General features: G+C 43.0%; 7 protein-coding genes across 10 annotated transcripts; 3 read left to right on the top strand and 4 right to left on the bottom strand.

The window, feature by feature from the left end:
• Positions 1-2,854: 2,854 nt before the first annotated feature.
• RB195_023519 (uncharacterized protein) lies at positions 2,855-3,421 on the bottom strand (the record flags this gene model as incomplete). Its single annotated transcript, XM_064210986.1, has 1 exon — positions 2,855-3,421. One exon carries the CDS (start codon positions 3,419-3,421, stop codon positions 2,855-2,857), a length of 567 nt encoding a protein of 188 aa, XP_064066867.1.
• Positions 3,422-5,430: 2,009 nt separating this feature from the next.
• Positions 5,431-8,225, bottom strand: RB195_023518 (uncharacterized protein; the record flags this gene model as incomplete). 2 transcript variants are annotated; one of them, XM_064210985.1, is made up of 5 exons in its annotated part: positions 5,431-5,593; positions 6,874-7,003; positions 7,184-7,384; positions 7,961-8,105; positions 8,157-8,225. In XM_064210985.1, 5 exons carry the CDS (start codon positions 8,223-8,225, stop codon positions 5,431-5,433), a joined length of 708 nt encoding a protein of 235 aa, XP_064066865.1. The 2 variants fall into 2 exon arrangements, with proteins under 2 accessions (XP_064066865.1, XP_064066866.1); XM_064210984.1 differs by lacking the exons at positions 5,431-5,593; positions 7,961-8,105; positions 8,157-8,225 and having other exon boundaries at positions 6,570-7,508.
• Positions 8,226-12,264: 4,039 nt separating this feature from the next.
• RB195_023517 (uncharacterized protein) lies at positions 12,265-12,570 on the bottom strand (the record flags this gene model as incomplete). Its single annotated transcript, XM_064210983.1, has 1 exon — positions 12,265-12,570. One exon carries the CDS (start codon positions 12,568-12,570, stop codon positions 12,265-12,267), a length of 306 nt encoding a protein of 101 aa, XP_064066864.1.
• Positions 12,571-13,052: 482 nt separating this feature from the next.
• RB195_023516 (uncharacterized protein) lies at positions 13,053-13,442 on the bottom strand (the record flags this gene model as incomplete). Its single annotated transcript, XM_064210982.1, has 1 exon — positions 13,053-13,442. One exon carries the CDS (start codon positions 13,440-13,442, stop codon positions 13,053-13,055), a length of 390 nt encoding a protein of 129 aa, XP_064066863.1.
• A 1,037-nt stretch (positions 13,443-14,479) lies between these two features.
• RB195_023515 (uncharacterized protein) lies at positions 14,480-18,529 on the top strand (the record flags this gene model as incomplete). Its single annotated transcript, XM_064210981.1, has 2 exons — positions 14,480-14,567; positions 17,622-18,529. 2 exons carry the CDS (start codon positions 14,480-14,482, stop codon positions 18,527-18,529), a joined length of 996 nt encoding a protein of 331 aa, XP_064066861.1.
• On the top strand, positions 17,321-20,810 carry RB195_023513 (uncharacterized protein; the record flags this gene model as incomplete). 3 transcript variants are annotated; one of them, XM_064210979.1, is made up of 3 exons in its annotated part: positions 17,321-17,407; positions 20,482-20,627; positions 20,690-20,810. In XM_064210979.1, 3 exons carry the CDS (start codon positions 17,321-17,323, stop codon positions 20,808-20,810), a joined length of 354 nt encoding a protein of 117 aa, XP_064066858.1. The 3 variants fall into 3 exon arrangements, with proteins under 3 accessions (XP_064066858.1, XP_064066862.1, XP_064066859.1); XM_064210977.1 differs by lacking the exon at positions 17,321-17,407 and adding an exon at positions 19,976-20,035; XM_064210978.1 differs by lacking the exons at positions 20,482-20,627; positions 20,690-20,810 and having other exon boundaries at positions 17,321-18,529.
• Positions 18,898-19,932, top strand: RB195_023514 (uncharacterized protein; the record flags this gene model as incomplete). Its single annotated transcript, XM_064210980.1, has 1 exon — positions 18,898-19,932. The coding sequence occupies one exon, from the start codon at positions 18,898-18,900 to the stop codon at positions 19,930-19,932; it is 1,035 nt and encodes a 344-aa protein (XP_064066860.1).
• Positions 20,811-21,445: the final 635 nt, after the last annotated feature.

Raw genomic sequence — 21,445 nt, 5'->3', positions numbered from 1 at the left:
CTTAAGAAGAAGATGGGACTTTTTCAAGCATCAGAACTTCCTCAATTTTCATGCTAAAGATTTTTTGACTAACATTCAGCTATTCTCTCGTCTCCTATTTCTTATCTTTTTTGTTTCTTTTAATCAGCTTTACTTTGATTTTTTTCCATAATCGCTCTTCTTCGTAATAATTTTAAGTCATCATTGCACTTCTTATGAAAAAGAACTGTATATAATGGTCGTTGCAGTCAATTTATGCTCGAATACAATGTCTCTGTGGGAAAGAGTAACTAGAGGAATCGTCTGGTGGAGGTGTGATTTCTGGCGGATTCTGTCTGGGTCGCTATAACCATAGTGTTTAGTATACCTGCTGTACAAGTGGGTGGATTCAAAGGAAGAAATTTTGGACATTGCAAGTTCATCTCGTTCCGATGTTATTGGAAAGATTGTTTCCTCGCTGGAAAAACTGATTATTTCAAATACGGAGATAATTTGTAGAAGCTACAAAAATCGCGCTTCTCTGAAAGCAGTCGAGTTTTCCCCGGATTTGGACACTTGAAAGCAACGACCAGCTTCATACATTGCAGACTCCACAATCATTCGTCGTGACGGAGGGTCTGTTCTAGGCAACAGCCCGATTTCCAAACTAGAACATTTATCATAGCTTGTTGGTAGCTGTTGAATATTCGTAACAATTGACGAAATAGAACCAAATTTTAAGTTTCACCGTGAAAAAACAAGCGCTTTATGAAATAAAATGCCTACAGTTATGTTATGTTCGATTGTCCTTGAGTCTTGGCATGTTGAATACATAGCTGTGATTGGTTTAGCAGTAGCCAGGATTGGTATTGATTGGTTTGCTTTAGCTGCAGCCTGGATTGGTATCGATTTTTTTTGTCAAGTAGAAGCTAACTTTGCGTCAGATCTTGGAAAAAATCAAAGTCTTAAGTGACGTTCTCTCAAGCTCCTCATCACCCTGCAGAAAGCATTTAAACGGTAATCAAACTTGAAGAACAACACATCGGCTAGCGCTTATTGATTTGCTGAAATTAGGTAACGTGACAGACTCACCACAACCATGAATCACAAAGGGTTTTTATAGGACGTTGCAGGTCGCCCCTTAGGTCAAAACCCACATAGAGATTTATATGGGGCTAGTTCTTTGGAATCGCAATGCATTCATCCTTTCTGTTCATTTGATTTTTTTTGGAGTTTGCCTTTCGTTCGAATACTTCCTGTAACATAATGAGTCGCTTGAGAGTATAACTCATTGATGGCTTCGATTTTTTCCCGGCTTTGACGAAGGCGATAACGCCGAAACGTTAGCTGTTAGTTAATGGAGAAGATCAATATCAATCTTGGCTACAGCTCAAGCAGATCAATCAAAGCTACGTATTCAACATGACGAGACTCAGGGACAGTCGAATAAGGTCACTGCTAAGAGATGTACCAGCAAACTGCTTTTGATTAGTAAAGGAAGTTTTTTCTTCGAGGCAAGAAATTGTCTCCAAAAATACAGACCATTCTCTTTCTCTGCCACTGTCAACAACACCAAGTTACTCCGAACTTCATAGCCATCAAGCAAAAGACATCAGCTTTACAAGATAGGCGGTGTCTCCAAGGAAAACAGGCAGATTCAACAAATTGAACAACGACTTCTGCGTATGACATTGAAGAAGAGAGCATTATATGTTTTTGTTGTATTGTATGGCATCCGCTCTACTGCTAAATCTGTACTATAGAAAAAGTTCAGACGATTTATAAAACTTCAACAACACCAGAAAACTGGCGAACCTGTCAGCGCGACCTCTCTGTGTTAGATCACAACGGCACCAATGCTAAGAACTATTATGCACAAGGTTAATTTTGTGTTTCTGTCACTGGCGATGAACTCATCTTAACTAGTGGGCTTTCCATTTTCAATCTCGGCCCTAGTTTTGCTACTGTTCAATCAAAACGTGTGGGTGTATCACAAAAGATCGTGGGCGGCCTCCAATTGGTTCATGATAAGTTGCGACTGAGAGCAAAAAGAAAAAGAGGGAAGACAAGACAACAGAATTGCTGAGCGAGCATCTTTACCCTCCATACATTTCCCAGGTACGGTGTTTAAACCACCGGACTCTAGCCCCACCATGAATAACAAGATAAGAGTGTTTGCAACATTCGTTTACTCCTCTTCGGAGCGCTTCTAGAGAAAAAAAAACGCGTAGATTTCAACCTCTCTGATGCCCAACGCCGAAGCCTACGTGAGAATTGCATTTGTGATCTAGGCATAGCGATAACAACCCAACATCTTGAGGATGACACTTTATATGTTCTATACTCCACCAACAAATTTAGAAAGCAATATCGTCGTCTGAATAATGTTGAAACACCAGGAACAACAAGGCAACTAAAGAACCTTTCAAGTCTAAAGATTGTATGTCTGTTCCTAAACCTCTTGATAGGAACACACAACTTCTCTGAAAATGGTCTCGCTTTGAATAACTCACGTGACTTTAAAGTGAGACCTATTAGGGTGTTCGGAAAGTATCTGCCGAAATACGGAAAAATTTCAAAACAGCACAACTTTTTAACAACATTTTATTATTCGACGGAATAATCTCCATCAACATCGACAACCTCCTGCCAACGTCTCACAAGATCACGTATTCCTTTGGCGTAGAACTCCGGCGACTTGGAGGCGAAAAAAGCCCGAAGGTCATTCTCGAGGTAGTCATGATCGTAGCGCTTCTCTTCCAAGTGATGCTAAAGCGATCGGAAGAGGTGGTGGTCGCTTGGAGCTGGGTCCGGGCTGTGCGATGGGTGCGGTAGAACTTCCCATCCGAGCTCCAGAATCTTCTGGGGAGTCTTCTTCGCGATGTGAGGGCGCGCGTTATCGTGCAGCAGGCGGACGTTGTCGAGCTTCGGGTGCTCCTTGCGGATATTGTCGGCCAGTCTTTGCAGTTGAGCGCAGTAGACCTCGGCAGTAATTATCGTGTTGTCCGGCAGCAGTTCGAAACGGTAGATTCCATGAACTCCCCACTAGACCTTCTTCACCATGGATTTCACCTTTCATGAAAGGATCCGGCATTTCATCGTCAGCGCACAACGCACGTTTGTGGGTGTGGTTGACGTAGAGGACCCATTTTTCATCTCCAGTGACAATGGTGTCTAGCCAGTCGAATCTGCGGCTTCTGGAGAGCAGCTGAGTGCAGATATCCAGGCGTCTTTGGCGGTTGCCGTCGCTCAATGCATGTGGGAGCCAGTGACCGAGCTTTTTCACCATTCCCAGAGATCGCAGTCCACCGCTCACGATGGGCAACGGACAGCCAAGGCTGGCAGCAAAATACCGCACACCTTCATATGGATGCAGATTCTTCAGTTCGTCGAACCATATTGCAGTCGGTCGATCAGAGCGAGGCCCATCTTCGAGTTTCCGGCTTTGAAGCTTTGGAACCATTCGCGCACAGACCGCTCAGAAAGGGGCTTCAGTGCCGAATAATTGACTTAAGTTTCGATGAGCTTCAGCAGCGGGGTGGCCAGATTCGAACTCGTAAAGGAGCGAGTGTCGAATATGGGTGGAATGTTCGGCCATTATAGGATGAAATAAGCAAGGAAGAGGGAGTCAGATATGTCATGTGTATACAAGCGTCCTATTAATATAATATATTTAAAATGGGAACTTTCAGAACATCTAAAAAATCTGCGCTACTGCGAAGTTTTCGGCGGATACTTTCCAAACACCCTAATATTACAAGTGGTATTAGAGGTCCCGTGGATACAATTTCCTGGCTGCTTAAGATAGTCCTAAGCCAACTGCTTGGATATGTCCCTGCCAACCAGTAGTTCAAACAGCTTCTTCAAACATTTTCGCAGTACAGAGTTCGAAGCCGAATGTGTCATAGAGTCCTTCGACGTTATTTCGCTCTATACGAACGTTTCAAACGATGTAGCGATACAGGCTGTTCACGAACTGCTCACGCAGCACCAGGCTTCATTGAACATGTATGGATTCAGCATTAGGCAGATCATGACATTGATAAACGAATGCCTGAATTGCTCTATTTTCCGATGGTCGTGACAGTACCACCGACAACTGAGAGGCCTGGATATGAGACAAAGGCTGGCACCTATTCCCGCCATTGTCTTTATGTCGAAAATTGAAAATGCTATGCTCGATCGCAAACCACTGCTGTATTGTCGTTACATAGATGACTGTTGCATTTTTTTTCCAACAGAGGCAAAATTGGACACATGTTTCGATCTTCTCAACAAGCAGAGTGCGCGCATCAAATTCACAAATTAGAAACCTACAGACAACTTTTTACTTTTTAGCTTTCTTGAATGTGCACATCTATTTGTGGAATAGGAGCAGTGCAGTCGGTTAGAGGTTCTGCTGCCTGCACAATCGATCGGAGGTCCGAATCCGCCCTAGTGCTCACCAAGCCTTTCATCCCTCCGGGGTCGATAAATTGGTACCAGACTTGTCTGGGAGGATAAAAGCACTAACTTGACACATCAGCTAGCCACCGCAACTAATTGTATAGGCCAGTAACACGTTCGCGGACCTCAAGCGATTCTGAATTGAAGTGAAAGTGGTGGCGCATCCCAAGCGGATTGATTAACGCCAGGCACTTTATCCGTAATCCTTTTATTTGTGGAATAGGATATCGAAGACCAAGTGGTATGGAAAACCCAGTAGAAAACATCTTAGTCCACTCCCTCTTAGCTCATCGCAGCAAAATGAAAAACTCCATTATGGGTAAGATATAGAGGACTGCGGCAAGGATTGCATCGAGCAGCCAGGAACAAGCACGATATGTAACCCTATTTCCAACGGGTACCCGACTTGAGAATGTGTCTCAAGAGACGCGGACTTTCCTTTCGAAGGCCCAATGTCGTGGACTAGTGATAAAGGATTCCGTTCTGTCTACCTTATATATCTGATGATATCAGCAGAGCTCTCTATGCAAAATAGGACTGCAGAACGATGTGAGGGCTATCATCAGCAGGTGGAGATATCACCATCGAACCTAAAGTATTAGTTGGTACGTAACCTTGCGTATGACCAACCGTGTACAACTACCTGCTGCGTGGTTTGCCCCTATGGAAGAAAGAGTGATTGCTTGGTATCAGGAGTGGTGTATCGTATCACATGTAGGTCATGTGGTGACGGTTATATATGAGAAACGGGAAGTCCTCTGTGTATTCGGGTCAAACAGCGTCTAGATGGACTCACAAAATCTAAACACTACCCCACTCGCAGCACACAGTAGAATATGTTATCAAAACTCCGAAGTAGATTTAGAAATTGTTAGAATACCTTTTTTTCTGTTCTCTGGGTCCAGCACCATACCGCACAGAACACTAGGGGCATTTTGGATAACTGGCAAAAGTCCAAAATTGGGCAGAAAGGATGAGTGCATTGCCAGAAAGGACGTCAAGATCTGTGCTGGTTTTGTCGGCTCATTAGATGTACTTGTCGGATACGTGTTGGCCCATTAGATCCCTTGTGACTTCTTTGACTCGTAGTTGTGTTGTTTGATGATCTGTTAGGTTCCCAAAGTCAGCAAATGAGGTAAGCGCTAACCGGTGTGTCATCCTTTGAATTTGATTATCGTCTGAACGCTTCCTGTAAGACGTTTGAAAGGATAAGTCATTGATGGCTTTGATTTCTTCCAGGCTTTGACGAAGCTGATAACGCCGAAACGTTAGCTGTTAGTTAATAAAGAAGATCAACACCAATGTTGGCTATAGCTCAGGCAAATCAATCAAAGATACGTTCAGTTTGAACTGGTGTCAAGAAGAAAAGGCTTCTTCTAGTTTTCTCCTGCTAAAAAACATGCACCTTTTTATTAGTGCCCATTGTGGCACTTCCGACAACTTCCAAAGATCATAGATATGTCGCTTCTGCAGACGAGTGCGGTTTCAAACGTTTGAAGTGACCTAAGATTATGTTAAACTCCTGGTTAAAGTTGAGGAGAGAAGCAGAGCGTTCTTCTCTGGAGTGTGTTCTTGTTTTAATTGATTTGAGCTGTAGCCAAGATTGGTGTTGATCGTCTTTATTTAACAACGGCTAACGTTTCGGCGTTATCGCTTTCGTCAGAGTCTGGAAACTCAACTCAAAAACTCAAAGCCATTAGTGACTTATCCCCTCAAGCGCCTCATCACCCTACAGAAAGCACTCAAACGGTAAGCAAACTCAACAGCAACACATAGGCTATTACTTACCTCATTAGCTAGACTTGTTAACACAGCAGACCACCACGTACCACAACTACGAGTCATAAGGGTTTTATATAGAGACCTCACGGCCCGCCCCGTGGATCAAAACCCGCATAGGTCTTGACATGGGGATAACTCGTTTGTGATCGCAATGCACTCGTCCTTCTTGTTCATTTTTGGACTTTTGGCGGTTATCCAAAAGGCCTCTAGTATTCTGCGTGCTGTGATTTCGGACTCGTAGGATAATATACGAACTTCTACCTCTACTTCGGAGTTTGGATGACATATTCTACGGTGTGCTCCAAGTGGGGTGAAGGTTTTTGATTTTTCGAGTCCATCTAGATGCTCCTTGACCCTAATACACAGTGAGCGTCCCGTTTCCCCTATATAATCGTCACCGCACAACCTGCACGTGATACGATACACCACTCCCGTATCATGCAATCACCCTCTCTGCCATACGGGCAAACTACGCAGCTGGGAGTTGTGCAGAGTCGATCATACACACGGTTACGTATCAGCTGACCCTTGAGGTTTGCTGGAGGTATTTCCACAACCCTCACGTCATTCTGTAGACCCGCTTTTCGTGGACAGCCCTGTACTGCTCTGCTATCATCAGATATATAAGATAAACAGAAAGGGATCTTTTCTGTGCCATCCACTACGTTGGGTCTTCGAGAGGAATACCGTGCTTGTCGGGTAGCACCATCTCCAGTTGGGTACCCATTGGACATTGCTACTTTATGGGCCACATTTATAGACCATGCTTTTTCCTGGCTACTCGATGAGACTCTTGCCGCCGTTCTGTACATGTTACCTATAACAGATTTTTTCATTTTGCTGGGATGCGCTGAAAGATAGTGGATTAGGATGTTTTTGCTACTGGGTTTTCGGTACCACTTAGTCTTACATATCCCGTTCCGCAAAAAAATGTGCACATTCAAGAAAGCCAACCAGTTGTCTATCGATTTCTCCCTTGTGAACTTAATGTGCGGACACTGCTGATTGAGAATATTGAAGCACGCGTCTAGTTCTGCTTGTGTTGAGCAGACGACGCAACAATCATCTATGTAACGATAATGCAACAGTGGTTTGCTGTCTATTATAGGCTTTTCGATCTTGGCCATGAAAACAATGGCGAGAGTGGGTGCCAGCCTTTGTCCCATAGCTAGACCTCTAAGTTGTCGGTAGTACTGTCCTGACCATCGGAAAATAGAGCAATTCAAGCATTCGTTTATCAATGTCATGATCTGCCTAATGCTGAATCCGTACATGTTCAATGAAGCCTGGCGCTGCGTGAGCAGTTCGTGAACAGCCTGCATCGCTACATCGTTTGAAACGTTCGTGTAGAGTGACGTAACTTCAAAGGTCTCTACTACACATTCACGCTCAAACGAGGTACTGCGGAGATGTTTTAGGAAGTTGCTAGAACTGCTGAGGTGGGCAGGGACATATTTGAGCAGCTGATTTATGATTATGTTGAGTAGCCAGGAAATTCTTTCCTATCGTTCTTGTTCTTCGGAAGCGTATCCGCATTCTTTTTCTTCAGCGTTTTTCCCGTTCAGTGGCGGGATTTTGGTGATTAGTTGCCTCTTTCGCGCGCTTGATTAAAGCAAACGCCTACTTACTTCACGCTATTATGATTGTTATCAAGTCAGCGTTGTTTCGGCCGTCCTATGTTCACTTTTCTTGCAGATCTACGCTTATCCCAGTTTTACGAAGTGTGTAGTTGTCACCCGTAGGACATGACAGCAACACTGCACGTGAGTTTCACCCATTTTCTCGGCTATCGGAAATACGCCTAGTCGTTGTTGGATATCTGCGCTGCAGATATGGTCGAAGCGGGTGACACTAATCGTCCCTTGCTTCATCTTCATTTCCATCAATTCGAGACGGATTACCGCTTCTTGGATCGCGACCTATCACTTGACTTCATAGAGCGCTACAGGTCGAATGACGGTTCCATATACCTTCGACTTGAGACGTTCAGGCATTCTTTGCCGAAGAGCATGCCAAATGGCTATCGCCATTTCACCCATGCCCCGTTTGATGGATGATAACCTCACGTGTAAAGCTGTCGTTGAATGCTATCATCGAACCCAGATATTTAGAAATGGCGATCCTCAGAAGGTCTACGCCACCAGTAAAGATAGTGATGGCTCATTTACGATTGTCGTCACGTAACTGATCTTTTGACGTTGAGGCCCAGCCATTTGATAGCACTGCAGTTGAGTTTGCTGCGTTCTTTGTTTTGAGACGCTAGCATCGGTGCAAAATAGCGTCCACGGTGCAGATTTCTTGTTTTGGTATAGACGGCGTCTATGAAGAGCAGGGGAGAGAGCTAAACCGACAAAGATGGAGAATTCCGCCGACCGCCGAGCCTCTTGTACTCAATTTCTTAGGTCAACAGAAAAGATTAGGACACATTTGATTATTTGTTTTGACAGCATGTTGACCCGAAGCGTACCAAGACTTCATGCTGATCGTGCTTGAATGCCTTCTCCAGTTCGAGGAATGCTAGAAGCAGCGGTTTTTGCTTCTGACTTTGCTTCTCAGTCAGAACCCATGTAGCATGGATAGCATCAGTGGTACCGCAGTTTGTAACGAAACCGCATTAATTAGTGAGCACATGGACAATGTCTTGAATTCTGCGGCCGTTGATGCTTTCGAGAATCTTCATGCTGTGAAACAGCATTCAAACTGGCCTGTAACTCGAGGCTTCGGCTAGATTGCACTTCTTCCAGATGAGTATTGTTGTGCATCGTTGCTGATCTATAGACGTTTTCTTTCCATCCACGACTCAGTTGAGAAACTGTATTAGCCAGTTCACAGGATCGCAAACACGTGACTTACACAGTTCTGCTGCTAGATCGTCTAGAGTTTGAGATGTTCTCGAAGTATGACGTAACTTTAGCACCTTTTTCATGTGGCCGTAGTATATATGTTACATTCCAGTGGCAGGATTGCATAGTATGAAAGTAATTAGCAAAGGTTGCCGAAACGTCGATTGTTTCTAGACCATATTTGACAAAAGCAAGCAGCACAATTGATATCAACGGCTCATGCGCTTTCGATTGGTGTTTCCAAAAAATGGTTTTGCTCATTCTCAATTACTTGGACGGTTTCCGGCAGACTAATACGCCAGGAACAGATTTTTGAAAACAGTTTAGGACCAGTATAGTAGTTCAAAATTACCGATGCTTGAAGTCATATGAACAAGGTAACCAATGAAACAAAGACAGGATAGTTCCGAGTGCGTAGTGCCGAGCATGAACTTTCAATCCAGTGTTATCCTATTCCAAATTCAGCACCGCGATCGAGAAGTTCATAGATTATTTCTCCTTTCTCATCACATTCTCGATCTTATTGTAGGATTGCAATAGCGAGTTTTCGTTTCGCAGGTGTTATACAGTTCACAGAGGAATGTTTATGTAGTGAGTCGAGTCTGGTCATTCAGTGCTTCCTCATCAATTGAATTGAAATTGAAAACATTCTTCATGTCGCTGAAAGAAATACGAAACAGGGGTTTGCACTCATGCAACTTTTCGATAACTTTTGTATTTAAGTGAATCGTGCTGGATCTTTTTCAAAATGTTGCTTGTTCGTATCGCTCGCTTTATGTCGTTTCAGTCCTTTCTAGAGTTATTCCTATGGAGATCCTATATATGACTGAAAATAAGTAGATTGGACGATGGTTGGCGATCTTGTGCAGACTCCTCTTTTTTTTATATAAAAAAAAAATAATTTTTTATGTCATCCACTGGTTACGAAAACACACTTCTAGGATCTATTTAGGTTCCAGTGTGCAGCCATCTTTGTTTTGTGATTGGCGAAGTCTTGATGGTAGTAGTGAGCAGTTTTTTCCTTTTCCTGCAGCTTCAGGATAACGTTGCACTGATTACAAAAAAAAACACCAGTGAAAGCTATGGCTTCTAAATTTTGCAGTCTGAGATATGAAATACTGGATGAAAGTACACAAAGTGTAGGGAAAGAAAGTGCTCCTAACCTATCTGTGTAGTTGGAAACGAACGCAAGCGAAATTGAAGCTTACACAAAAAAGGGCGGCAAAGAAGCTATTTTTCTTTTTATGATAGAAAATAATAAGTCATCTTTTAGAAATGCTTCGACTGGGATGAATGATTACTTTCTTCTAGTGGTTTTTTGCACTTCTGAGTTATCAGAACTTTATACCACGCGTTTTTTCTTTTTCTCTCAATCTTTTTATCCCTATTCCAGACACAAAATCGATACGGCTGGTAGTCTTAAAGTAGCAATTTTTCATCTATCTGCGAGATACGCCTTCGGGTAATGGCAGTTGACGTTAATCGACGAAATCGGTAACGAAGATACCAAATAAGTGAGGGTTTTTAATCATAAACCCTTTAAAATCCGTTGGATCTTTTCAATGTGTTATTTGAGAAACAGAAACGGGGAGAACTTTAGGAAATGGTCTCGTTAACAAGTGCAGAACACGGATCATATTCGTTTTCTAACATATTTACGAAGTTTGTCTGAATATATGCTTGTTATTCCGCTAAAAACAGCGCAGCGTATGAACTACAACGGTGGGATGGATGAGATTTCGCGGTGGTCTGATATTGCGAGAAGATCAAGTATGTGATGACCGTAACTGCGGTCTCAGAAGGTGAACAATTATCGTTGCTAACCATCTCTCTGCATACGCGGTGATGAGAATTAAAAACCTTTAGTGAACACTTAGCCAGAAGTTGTCTGTGCATAAAATATAAAATACAAAGAAATATATGCAAAACCGGAGCATTTGTGGAATGGCCTGAGTATACTATCCTTTATTTTCAATATACTATCCTTTATTTTCTACACTCGTCTTTCATGTTCGTGAAAGAATTTCAGTCTAGACCATTTAACAAAAACACTTGTCCGATGATAAATACTCTTCCACTGCCGCGTTATTCGTACGATGCTCGTAGCATGTTCAATGTTTCACGAGTAACTACGGTGGTGTGAACTATATGTTTCGAAGAAATTTGAACAACTGAGGATTAGAGAAGCTATTAGATACATGAAGAAGTTGAAGCGGTTAGAGTTAAAGTTTGCCTATTCCTTCGAAATTAGTTTGTACGCCCAGAGGCGGGATAATGATCTGTCTTTCTGTGAATGATCTTCTTCTTCTTACTTTTTTCACATTTATTCTCTTTGTAACAGTAAATTATATATTGCTGTTCTCGGTAATGCTGCTCCGGACCTGATTGATTTTGATCCCATGGCGGCGGCCCGCGCAGGATTTGTGAAAATAAGGAGGAATATGTGACGATTTTAGGTACGCCGCGAACTGGACCGATCACAAGAAAAAACAATCAGGAGAGAAACTTTTGCTGGGGAAGACGTTTGCGCTCGCATGACCACACCTTCTTTTTTTGTGCATGGTTCGCCTGAGATAATCGACATCCTCACTCCTACGCTGGAGGTTTGTCTATTTACCTTGACAGTGTGAATTTATTGAAACGCTCCTTCTGTTGAGGGTGAGGAGGCGATAACACAGTCGATAAAAATCATATTTTCAAAAAAATATTATTTCTTGTAATATGTGTTTGCCAGGGCAAGTGTGGCGTAGTCGATTAGAGGTCCGCTGCAGCCACACGGTCGATAGTTCTACTCCGCTCTAGTGATAACCATGCCTTTCATTCCTTTCAGGTCGATAAATTGGTACCAGACTTGTTTGGTAGCATAAAAACACTGGATTGATTATCGGTGGGCCCTGCAAGTCATTGTATAGGCCAACACGCGTTCCAAAACCTCAACGATTGCGAAATGCAGTAGAGCGCTCTGTCGCTCCCCACTTACCTACTTACTTGCTTAGATGGCCCGTCTTCACTGCACGTGTGGGCCCCAGCATCTCTTCCACTCTTTTCGTTCCCTCGCCATTGTCGTCCAAGATGTTCTCAAGTTTCGCAAGTGACGTTGACGAGCTCCTTGAGCCGTATCCAGCTGAGCTCTCAGCTGATCCATCCGTGTAGCGAACAAGTCACCCCGTCTCGTTAGCGATCTCCCTCGAGGGCGTTTAGCATCTCTTGGGATCCACTCTAGCGTTGTTTTAGTCTATCTATCGTCTATTCTTCTCATGATGTGACCGGCCCATCTATGTTTTGCTTTCGATATATATTCCGCTGGGTCGCGAAGACGGGACATTCCTCTTAAGTCTGAGCTGCGAAGACCGGCTAGGTGATGTGTGCGCCGGTTAAGCTTCAGAAGGCATCTCTCAAGGGCTCTGTGGGTAGTGAGAAGCTTCCTAGACGTGGCAGCGGTGTCTGCGTAACAGAGCGTTGGGAGAACTGTCGAGTCGAACGGATGGGCACGAAGACCTTGGTCCGTCAGTTGGTCCTGCCGGCTGCGAATGCTGCCCATGCTGCTCTCATTCTTCTATTTAGTTCTTCCTTCAAGTCGTTTTCCATGTTAATAGAACGTCTGAGGTAGACGTATGACAAAGTTTCCACGATTTGAGAGCCTTCAAATTGTACTCTCCGTCCTCGCAGTAGGTGCTCTTCATGAACTTCATGCCTTCTTTCTGTTTATTCGCAGTCCTATTCTCTTCCCTGCTTTGCTCAATTCGTTGAACATCATTTTCTGCTTAATTGGTGCTGCCCGAAAATAGAACGGTGTCGTCCGCAAAACGAAGGTTCGAGAGAAATCTTCCACCAATACGTATGCCCTTTTGTTCCCAGGGAAGTGATTTCATCATCCATTGCAATGCAGCATCTTCGTGGTGCACCGATCGTAGAAATTGGCTAATGTCCTCACATACGAAGCGTCCACACCTTGGTCGACCAGCGCTAACAGTATAGCATTCGTTTCTACGCTGTCGAAGGCTTTCTCATAGTCGAGGAAGGTTAGAACAAGAGGCAGGCGGCATTCCGGCAAACCTCTGTGACCCTCGACACGGTCTGGATGTGGTCCAAGCAGCTGAACCCTTGGCGGAATCCAGCTTGTTCTTGAGACTGGGCTTCATCCAGCGTCCTAGATATGCGCGTGAGGATGATCTTGGTGAATACTTTGTATAACACGCTCAGCAAGCATATCGGACGGTAGTTCCGAAGGTCCTCTCGGTCACCTTTCTTATGGATAAGAACGGTTCGCGAGGTCTTCCACTGGTTTGGGATCCTTTCTTTCTGAAGATAGGATGTCATGTGCGCTGCTAAGATTACATGAAGCGGATGGCCACCAGCCCGAAGAAAGTCTGCTGATATAAAATCAGGTCCGGGGGCTGCGCCAGGTTTCATGCTCTTGATAGCGACTCGTACTTCCGAAGGGAGAATCCGTGGTGGAGCTTCACCAGTGGGGATGATCGGGCTTGACACAGGAGTTGATGAGCGGAAAAGATTGGAGTAGAAGGTTTCGTAATGATTTCCATCTCACGACGAGAAGACGTGCGAGTCCTGTCTTCGCTCAGCAAGGCTGCTAGCGGAATATTATATTCGCGGAGATCCCTGCGGCACCTCTTTAGACTCGTTCTTCTTTGTACTGTTTCCAGATTCTACTTCTGCCTGTATTTTGAAAGATCCTCCTTCAACGCTTTTCTGCAGCTAGTGTTTGCTACTAACCGTTCAATGTGCGATGCACTCGGATCAAGCTTCAAAGCCCTTCTTCTTTCCAACAATTCCTTGGTGGTCTCGAAATTCGATCCAAGTTTGTCGTGCGCGGCTTCGAGGCACGCTCAGCACAGGCTCGTAATCCTCTGAGCGGTACCTCGTAGTCCACGTTTGGGTCCTCTTCAATGTGCCAGTCACCTTAGGACACGGAGCCCTGGAGTACGCAATCGTCGTGGACGACTTCTTTTCTCCTTCGTTGCTGACAGTAGATGTTCTTTTCCATCGTGTGGCTAAGTCGTATTTTCGCACGAAGAAGACGGTTATCAAAATCACTAAAAAAAGGATGGTACTAATGAGATGTCAAGTAGACACCACCTCCGGTTGGTGAGTATGTGGTCGACCTCCGCAGGAGTCGCCCCATTGGGAGATTCCCATGTCCACCGACCATGATCTTTCTTCATGAAAAGAAAGTTTCCATGAAGGAGGCGAGCGGCAGACAGCAGCCCGGTGAGACGATTGCCATTTTCATTTCATTTTCACCCCCCAGTCCAAATCTTCCAATCCTGTAATCCTCTTCCTTGGCCCTTCCTAGTTTTGCGTTGAAGTCTTCGACAACGAATTTGTAGAAGGACTTCCCGCTGCGGATTACTTTCTCCAGCTCCTCGTAAAGTGCGTCCAATTCAGATTCATCAGCTGCTGATGTTGGTGAGTAACAGTTGATTATACTGATGGGTTTTGACGCAGATTGTGGAGGCGAAGAATTGCCAGACGAGGTGACAGGATTTTGTGAGAATCGACAAGATGGACGACAGATGGGTGCACAATAAAACCAACGCTGCCTACATTTCGCTACGGAACCTTCTCCCCACGGATGACGAGTGTACCGTCATTCATCTGTCGTACTTCGCTCCTCCTGCACTTGGTCTCCTGCAGAGCAATCACGTGAAATTTATTACGCTCTGCAGCTCCGAGAGGGACATGCAGGTCAGCGTCTGTAGACACTGTTATCGCGTTGTAAGTACATAGTCTGAGACAGTCTCCATGGCGAGCCGTGCGTGTGTCGCCGGAGGACGAACCTCCGCTGCGCATCGCAGTTCGATGCCTAGAGTCACCTTCACGCCATTATGAGGCGCTAAACCGTTGTGGAGGTTGGCGCTCCCCACATGACTAATACGCCAGTGACTTTATCCTTTATCCCTTTTATCTGTTTTCCTGGTGGGCGGTGTAGCGCAGTCGGTAAGAGGTTGCGCTGTGGCTGCAGCATGATCGACCGGAGGTTCAATTCCGCTCTAGTGGAAACCAAGCTTTTCATCCCTCAGCGGTCAATAAATTGATACCAGACTTGTCCAGGAGGATAAAAACACTGGCTTGGTACATCAGCCAGCTGCTGCAAGTCATTGTACAAGCTAGTTACTTGTTCATAAACCTCAAACGATTCTGAAAATAAGTGAACGCAGTGACGCATCCCAACCTTATTGACTAATGGCAAACACTTGATCCACTTTTATTTGTTTGCCTTATTTTCGGCATAGTCGGGTGTCACGGATACCTAGAAATTCGTCTTCACTTTATATTTAAGAATTGAAAACGACATGCTAATGCAGAAGAACATCTTATTATGGGTTCTGCAATAGCTTTATTCTTTGCTATGCTAAACAATGCTATGCTATGCCTGAGCTGCCATGATAAAGCTTGTCGAAAACCTTCCATTACTGCGCCAATGAGAATTTGTAGGTAGATGGTTTTACAACACAACATTTACTCCAATTCTACTAGTTCGACACGATTTGTCAGTCAAAGCTAACACTGAAACATTCAAGATCCAGTTAATTTAAATGTTATAGATGACATGCGTCATCGCTTATCAGATTAAAGTCGAATCGATTGCTCAGAAACCTGCAAAAGACTTACTACTTCTGCTCTTCCTGCCCTTTCCCATTAACAGGTTTTTTTTCGTTCTTAAAATCAGCGTCTGGTGGAACTTCTAGCATTAGATTTTCACGGCTATTAGGTAGGGTTTAGAGCGCAGTTTTTCAGAATCGGGAGGATGGAAAACACCATTCCACAAATTCAAAAAAAATCGAAGAAAATGGGAGCACGCCGAGCACCGGTTTATCCGCTAATATATCCCGTTTTTACCCACAGACAGGGTCAAGAGTGTATTTGGAAAGAAAATACTCTTGAAAACGATCATCCGCGTTGAAGACCGTCCTGAAAGCGACCTCCTCATCCCATTCTAGTATAGCCGCTCATGTAGCAATCAAAAAATACTTACAACTTAATTATAATAAACGATAAAGGATAAAGTTTTGGCGTTAGTCAACCCGCTTGGGATGCGCCACCACGTCCACTTCCATTCAAAATCGTTTGAGGTTCACGAACGTGTAACTGGCCTATACAATGAACTGCGGTGGCTAGCCGATGTGTCAAGTCAGTGCTTGTATCCTGCCAGGCAAGTGTGATACCAATTTATCGACCCCTTAGGGATGAAAGGCCAGTGAGCACTCAGGCGGATTCGAACCTCCGATCGATCGTGTAGAAAGCCGAACCTCTTACCGTTACACCACTCACGCCCTTTACTCAATAAGTAGACTGAAAGGAACGAATTTACGCTCAATAAATGAGTTGAAATAAAGCAATATAACGAAAGAAACATTAATAAATAGTACCATAACTAATATTAATATATAGTGCTGGAAGTAGAATAAAAATGTATAGTATAATATAGACGCCACAGATAGCTCACTGCAAAAATTAGAAGTGTCAGTATATACGTTCACATATAACGTGAGAAGATGTGGAAACTCTTAGCCCGTGTTCGACGACACAATTTTTCTTTTGTCATTGATAACAAATGACTGAGCGCTCGATCCACGCTGGAATCATTATTTTTGCAAAATGAAGGAAGCAAATACGAACGACAGAAAACACATTTCAAAAAGCCACACTCTTACTATTTATTACTATTTACACAAAATTTTACTAATTAGCAGTGATTACGGACGATGAACAATTCGATCCCGCCTAAATATTGATTTTTGCAAAGGGAAAAAAGAAGGGCAATTTACCGACTGTTTATTTTTCTTCGTCATTCGTGTACAAACACGTACCTCGGTGAGATCTGTGCAATCAAGAAAAGCAGTAAGCAGAATAGTCTGTATACGCATCTCGGCTTACCTTACAACATCCCTCCTCGGTGGTATCACCTTTATCTCGTTGTTCTTCGATTTGCAAAAGCAGGCATCAGGTAATGCTTCCATTTGCTATGATCGCACGAACAGGTTGCCCAGTAGCTTCTCATCTCTTCTCCAACTTCTTTAGTCGAAACGCATCACATCTCCGGCATACCTAATTTTACTTTTCTACATATATATATATATATATATATATATATATATATATATATATTATATATATATATATATATATATATATATATATATATATATATATATATATATATGAAGTTGACTACTAACACCACCGTTAGCGGTCGGTAGCTACTGCATTCCCTCACGTATCTTCGCATCAGTCGCCTGGACAACCTGATGCTCGAATACTAGTCCATCATGCTGAATCTCCGGATTGGTACTATTAACTGCCGCACCCTGAGCTCCAGGACAAGAATTGCCGCGTTGGAAGAGGCCACAATGGAGGTACCTTTCGATATAATCGGATTATGCAGTACACAAAGAAGAAGATACGAAGTTTTAAAATTACAGCTAAGTGGTCATATGATTTTCTTTTCCGACTCAACAGGGTTTCTGGTCAATAAGAAATGTATTAATTGCTGTTTTTTTCACCCTCTTTGTGACAGAGTCTCATACATCGACATTCTCACAAAAACCAGCCGCTTTCGTGTAATTCAAGTGTACGCACCAACGATTGACTATGCCGACAACGAATACGCCGATTTCCTTCAAATTGTTTCTGAAGCACTGCTATCACGCTTCCAAAGTCCTCCACAAATTAGATATTCCACATACAAAGTTGTCGTTGGAGATTTCAATGCTAAAGTCGGATGTGGAGAATTGGGAGAGAACTTTATAGGGCCATATGGTCTAGGAACGCGCAACCGAAGAGGAAACACATTGGCTAGTTTCTGTTCGGAAAATGAGCTTTATCTGATGAATAACCGCTTCCCAAAAAGGCTTACCAGAAAATGGACATGGATATCTCCTAATATGAAAACAAGAAATGCCATCGATTTTGTTTTATCAACGAACCCCTCCATTTTCCTTGACGTGGACATCATCGGTCGGTTCCACATCGATAGTGATCATCGGCTCGTCATGGCAAAAATTCGTCTGCCGTCTCAATTCCATTACTTTCGAAATAACTGCAAGTGTAAGACAGTTTTGAATAGATCAATTTTCCGTTCTACTTTAAAACAACTCGCAACTGCCGCCGATCTAAGTAATTATGAGCAACTGAAAGCTACAATAAAAATAGCCGCTACTGTTGCTACATCCAGGACAAAAGAGACCCACATTTCCGATACGACAAGAAAACTGTATGAAATTCGACATCGACTTTTACATCAACAGTCTGCTAAAAACGCTGTGGAATTTTCAATTGTCAGCAAAGCACTGCGGCTCTCTTTGAAAACAGACATCGAGCAGAAACATCTGATGCGATTACATCAAGCAATCTCTAGAAGTGTTAGCCTTCGAAGAGCTCTACAGGCGAACCAAATCTTCACAAGAACATTGACACAACTGAGGAAAGAAGACGGCTCAGTCGCGGGATCTCCTGCTGAAGTCGCCAAAGCAGTCTAAGAATTCTACAGCCAGTTATTCTCCTCAAAAAAATTACCTGCATCAATTCCATGGTATCAACTTGACGATGTGCCACCAATCCTAGCAGATGAAGTAAGCCGTGCGGTGAAGAAAATGAACTAGGAAAAGCGCCAGGACCAGATTTGATCACTGCCGAATCACTGATAACGGGATATGATGTGGTCAAAGATTCCTTGATCAAACTTTTTAATGATTGTCTTGAGAGAGAAAAGCTTCCGATTACGCTTTCCGGTTCTTCAATACTGTTGCTGTTTAAAAAAGGGGAACAACTTGATATCAACAACTACCGTCCTATTGCACTGTTGTCCGTCATATATAAGGTATTTAGTTCGATCATTTTACAAAGAATGATGGCTTCCCTAGAAATCAACCAACCCATCGAACAGGCTGGCTTTCGACGCAACTTTTCCACTTTAGATCACATTCACGTCATTAACCAATTGGTAGAGAAAAGCCTTGAGTACAATTTTCCGCTGTACATAGCTTTCGTTGATTACTCGAAAGCGTTTGATTCTGTGGAACATAATATGATATGGACGTCACTACATCGACAAGGAGTTCATCCAAAGATAATTCGTCTTCTTTCGAACATCTACACATCTGCTTCTGTAACATTTGAAATATGTGGTAATCAAGTTCCTATCAACGCTAGACGGGGTGTTCGACAGGGAGACCCAATCTCTCCCTCCCTCTTCACTGCCGTTTTGGAAACCGTCTTCCGTAGCCTAGATTGGAGAAACAGAGGTATCAACATAAATGGGCTCCGTTTAAGTCATCTCAGGTACGCTGATGATGTGGTTCTCTTCGCGCACAAACCACAAGAACTCCAATTAATGCTACAAGAAATGAGCGACAAAAGCCAAATTGTGGGACTGAGAATGAATTTCTCTAAGACTCTTGTCATGACCAATTCCGAAGAAATACCGATCTCAACTGATGGATCTCCTATACATTACTGCAGCAACTTTTTTTATCTTGGTCAATGCATATCCTTTGATAGGAATCTAACAACTGAGCTAAATAGGCGAATTCGCTCTGGCTGGAACTCATTCAACCGATTCCGTTCATATTTCGCAAATAGAAGGTTTCCAATGAAATTCAAACGTCGACTTTATACAAAATGTGTGGAACCTTGTCTCCTCTACGGCTGTGAAACTTGGCCTACAAGAAGCAAAGATCTCAAGGCGCTACAGATAGCTCAACGGGAAATAATGAGAAGAATGCTCGGTGTAACTCTTCTTATGCATCGTACGAACTTGTGGCTGGAAAATGCTGCAAAACTCCCAGATATCAGGGCTAGAGCGATTGAAAGAAAGTGGACATGGGCCAGAAAAATGTGTACTGCAAAGGACAACCGATGGGCGAAGATGATTACCGAATGAAGACCATGGATTTGGAAACGACAAGTTGGCCGACCAAAACAAGATGGAGAGATTCGTTCGTATCGGACTTTGGAGAAACATGGATGCGAACCGCTACTACGATGTGAGCAGATGGAGACAAAGCATGCAACGACACATTGTAATAAATAAATAAATAAATAAATAAATAAATAAATAAATAAATATAATATATATATATATATATATATATATATATATATATATATACGTCACCATCCCTGATACTCAATACTTGTCGTAGGGCTGAACTTCGAAGCCCTTCTTTCACTTGCGTAAAAAGAATACCTTAGCATCACCCTTTCAACTGAGCATTCCACTGTCATCTGATAAGCAAAAGTCTAGCAGAATTAGAAAAAAATTACTAAACAGTACTTCGAATATTGTCTTTACATCCAGAGCACCTTTCGTGTTTGAAAGTTCTCACAAATATAGTAGTGCAGCAGTCTCGTTATGTAGAGTTTAAAATACAGTCTTGCACATCTGCACTATCTGACTTAATATGCCGTACAAAATGGTCAGTTCTTACAGGTCATAAAAAGGACAACAGCAGACACTGAAGCAAATAAAGGAGATACTCATCCAGTTTCGTTTCATTCACTTCAAACCCGGCGAAGATCTACATATTTAGGCGACAAACGTTTCGGTGACAGATCTTTACAGAGAGGAACGCATAGGTGTCAATGACTATGTTATTTATGCTAGATTGAATTCCCCCAACAACCTTCAGTTCCTTTAGAACTTCGTACAACGAGCGCCGGCATGAAGGATTGGTTGAAGCTGTCGCCTACTTACGCAAGAAATCACTCTCTTCTGACTATTACAGATGTTCCCAAGGAATTGATAACCACCCATGTTGAGAAATTCCACAGGTTATTTATCGAGTATGCTGCAACATTCTTGAGAAATATATGCTGCACATAATACATACAATTTGTGCAATAAAAAAGAGCGAAAGTGAGATAGTAGAATGAGCGAAGGTGATGTAGTAGGATGACTCTGTGCATAAAAGAAATTTGAAGTGAATAAATAAATATATTCAAAAGAAGTTTCTTTGGGATTATGATAACTATGACAATTAGATTTAAATTTAACATTTTCTTAGGTCAAACTACCACAATTTTGACCTATGCAGAAATGTGTTGCTTCTTCTTTTCCTGTGAATCATTTAGTCAAGGTAAAGATGAGGCATCTCTTGTGAGTGATAACTTTTATTGGTGTTCGATATAGTATACGGAAGTCGTCAGATTTCTATTTTACGTGAACCCCCTCAGGAGAGTCAGGTGAATCTCAAAAAGGTGAAGCTAACGGCTTCAAACGCAAACCAATTACGAAACCTGTAGTCATGTTTACGTTTTCGAAGTGCTTTTCAAGTATGAATGTCTGGTTTCTCTGCATGATGTGCTGATGTGCCTTTTTAACTGTTTGTTTCTATTGTGTCCAACTTTTTTTTGAGAAGGTGCGATGCGGTTCTGCTGTATGAACCTTGCAGAGA

Source organism: Necator americanus, chromosome X (genome assembly GCF_031761385.1).
Source record: "Necator americanus strain Aroian chromosome X, whole genome shotgun sequence".
Classification (NCBI taxonomy): Eukaryota; Metazoa; Nematoda; class Chromadorea; order Rhabditida; family Ancylostomatidae; genus Necator; species Necator americanus.
This window is presented reverse-complemented; position numbering and strand designations above follow the sequence as displayed.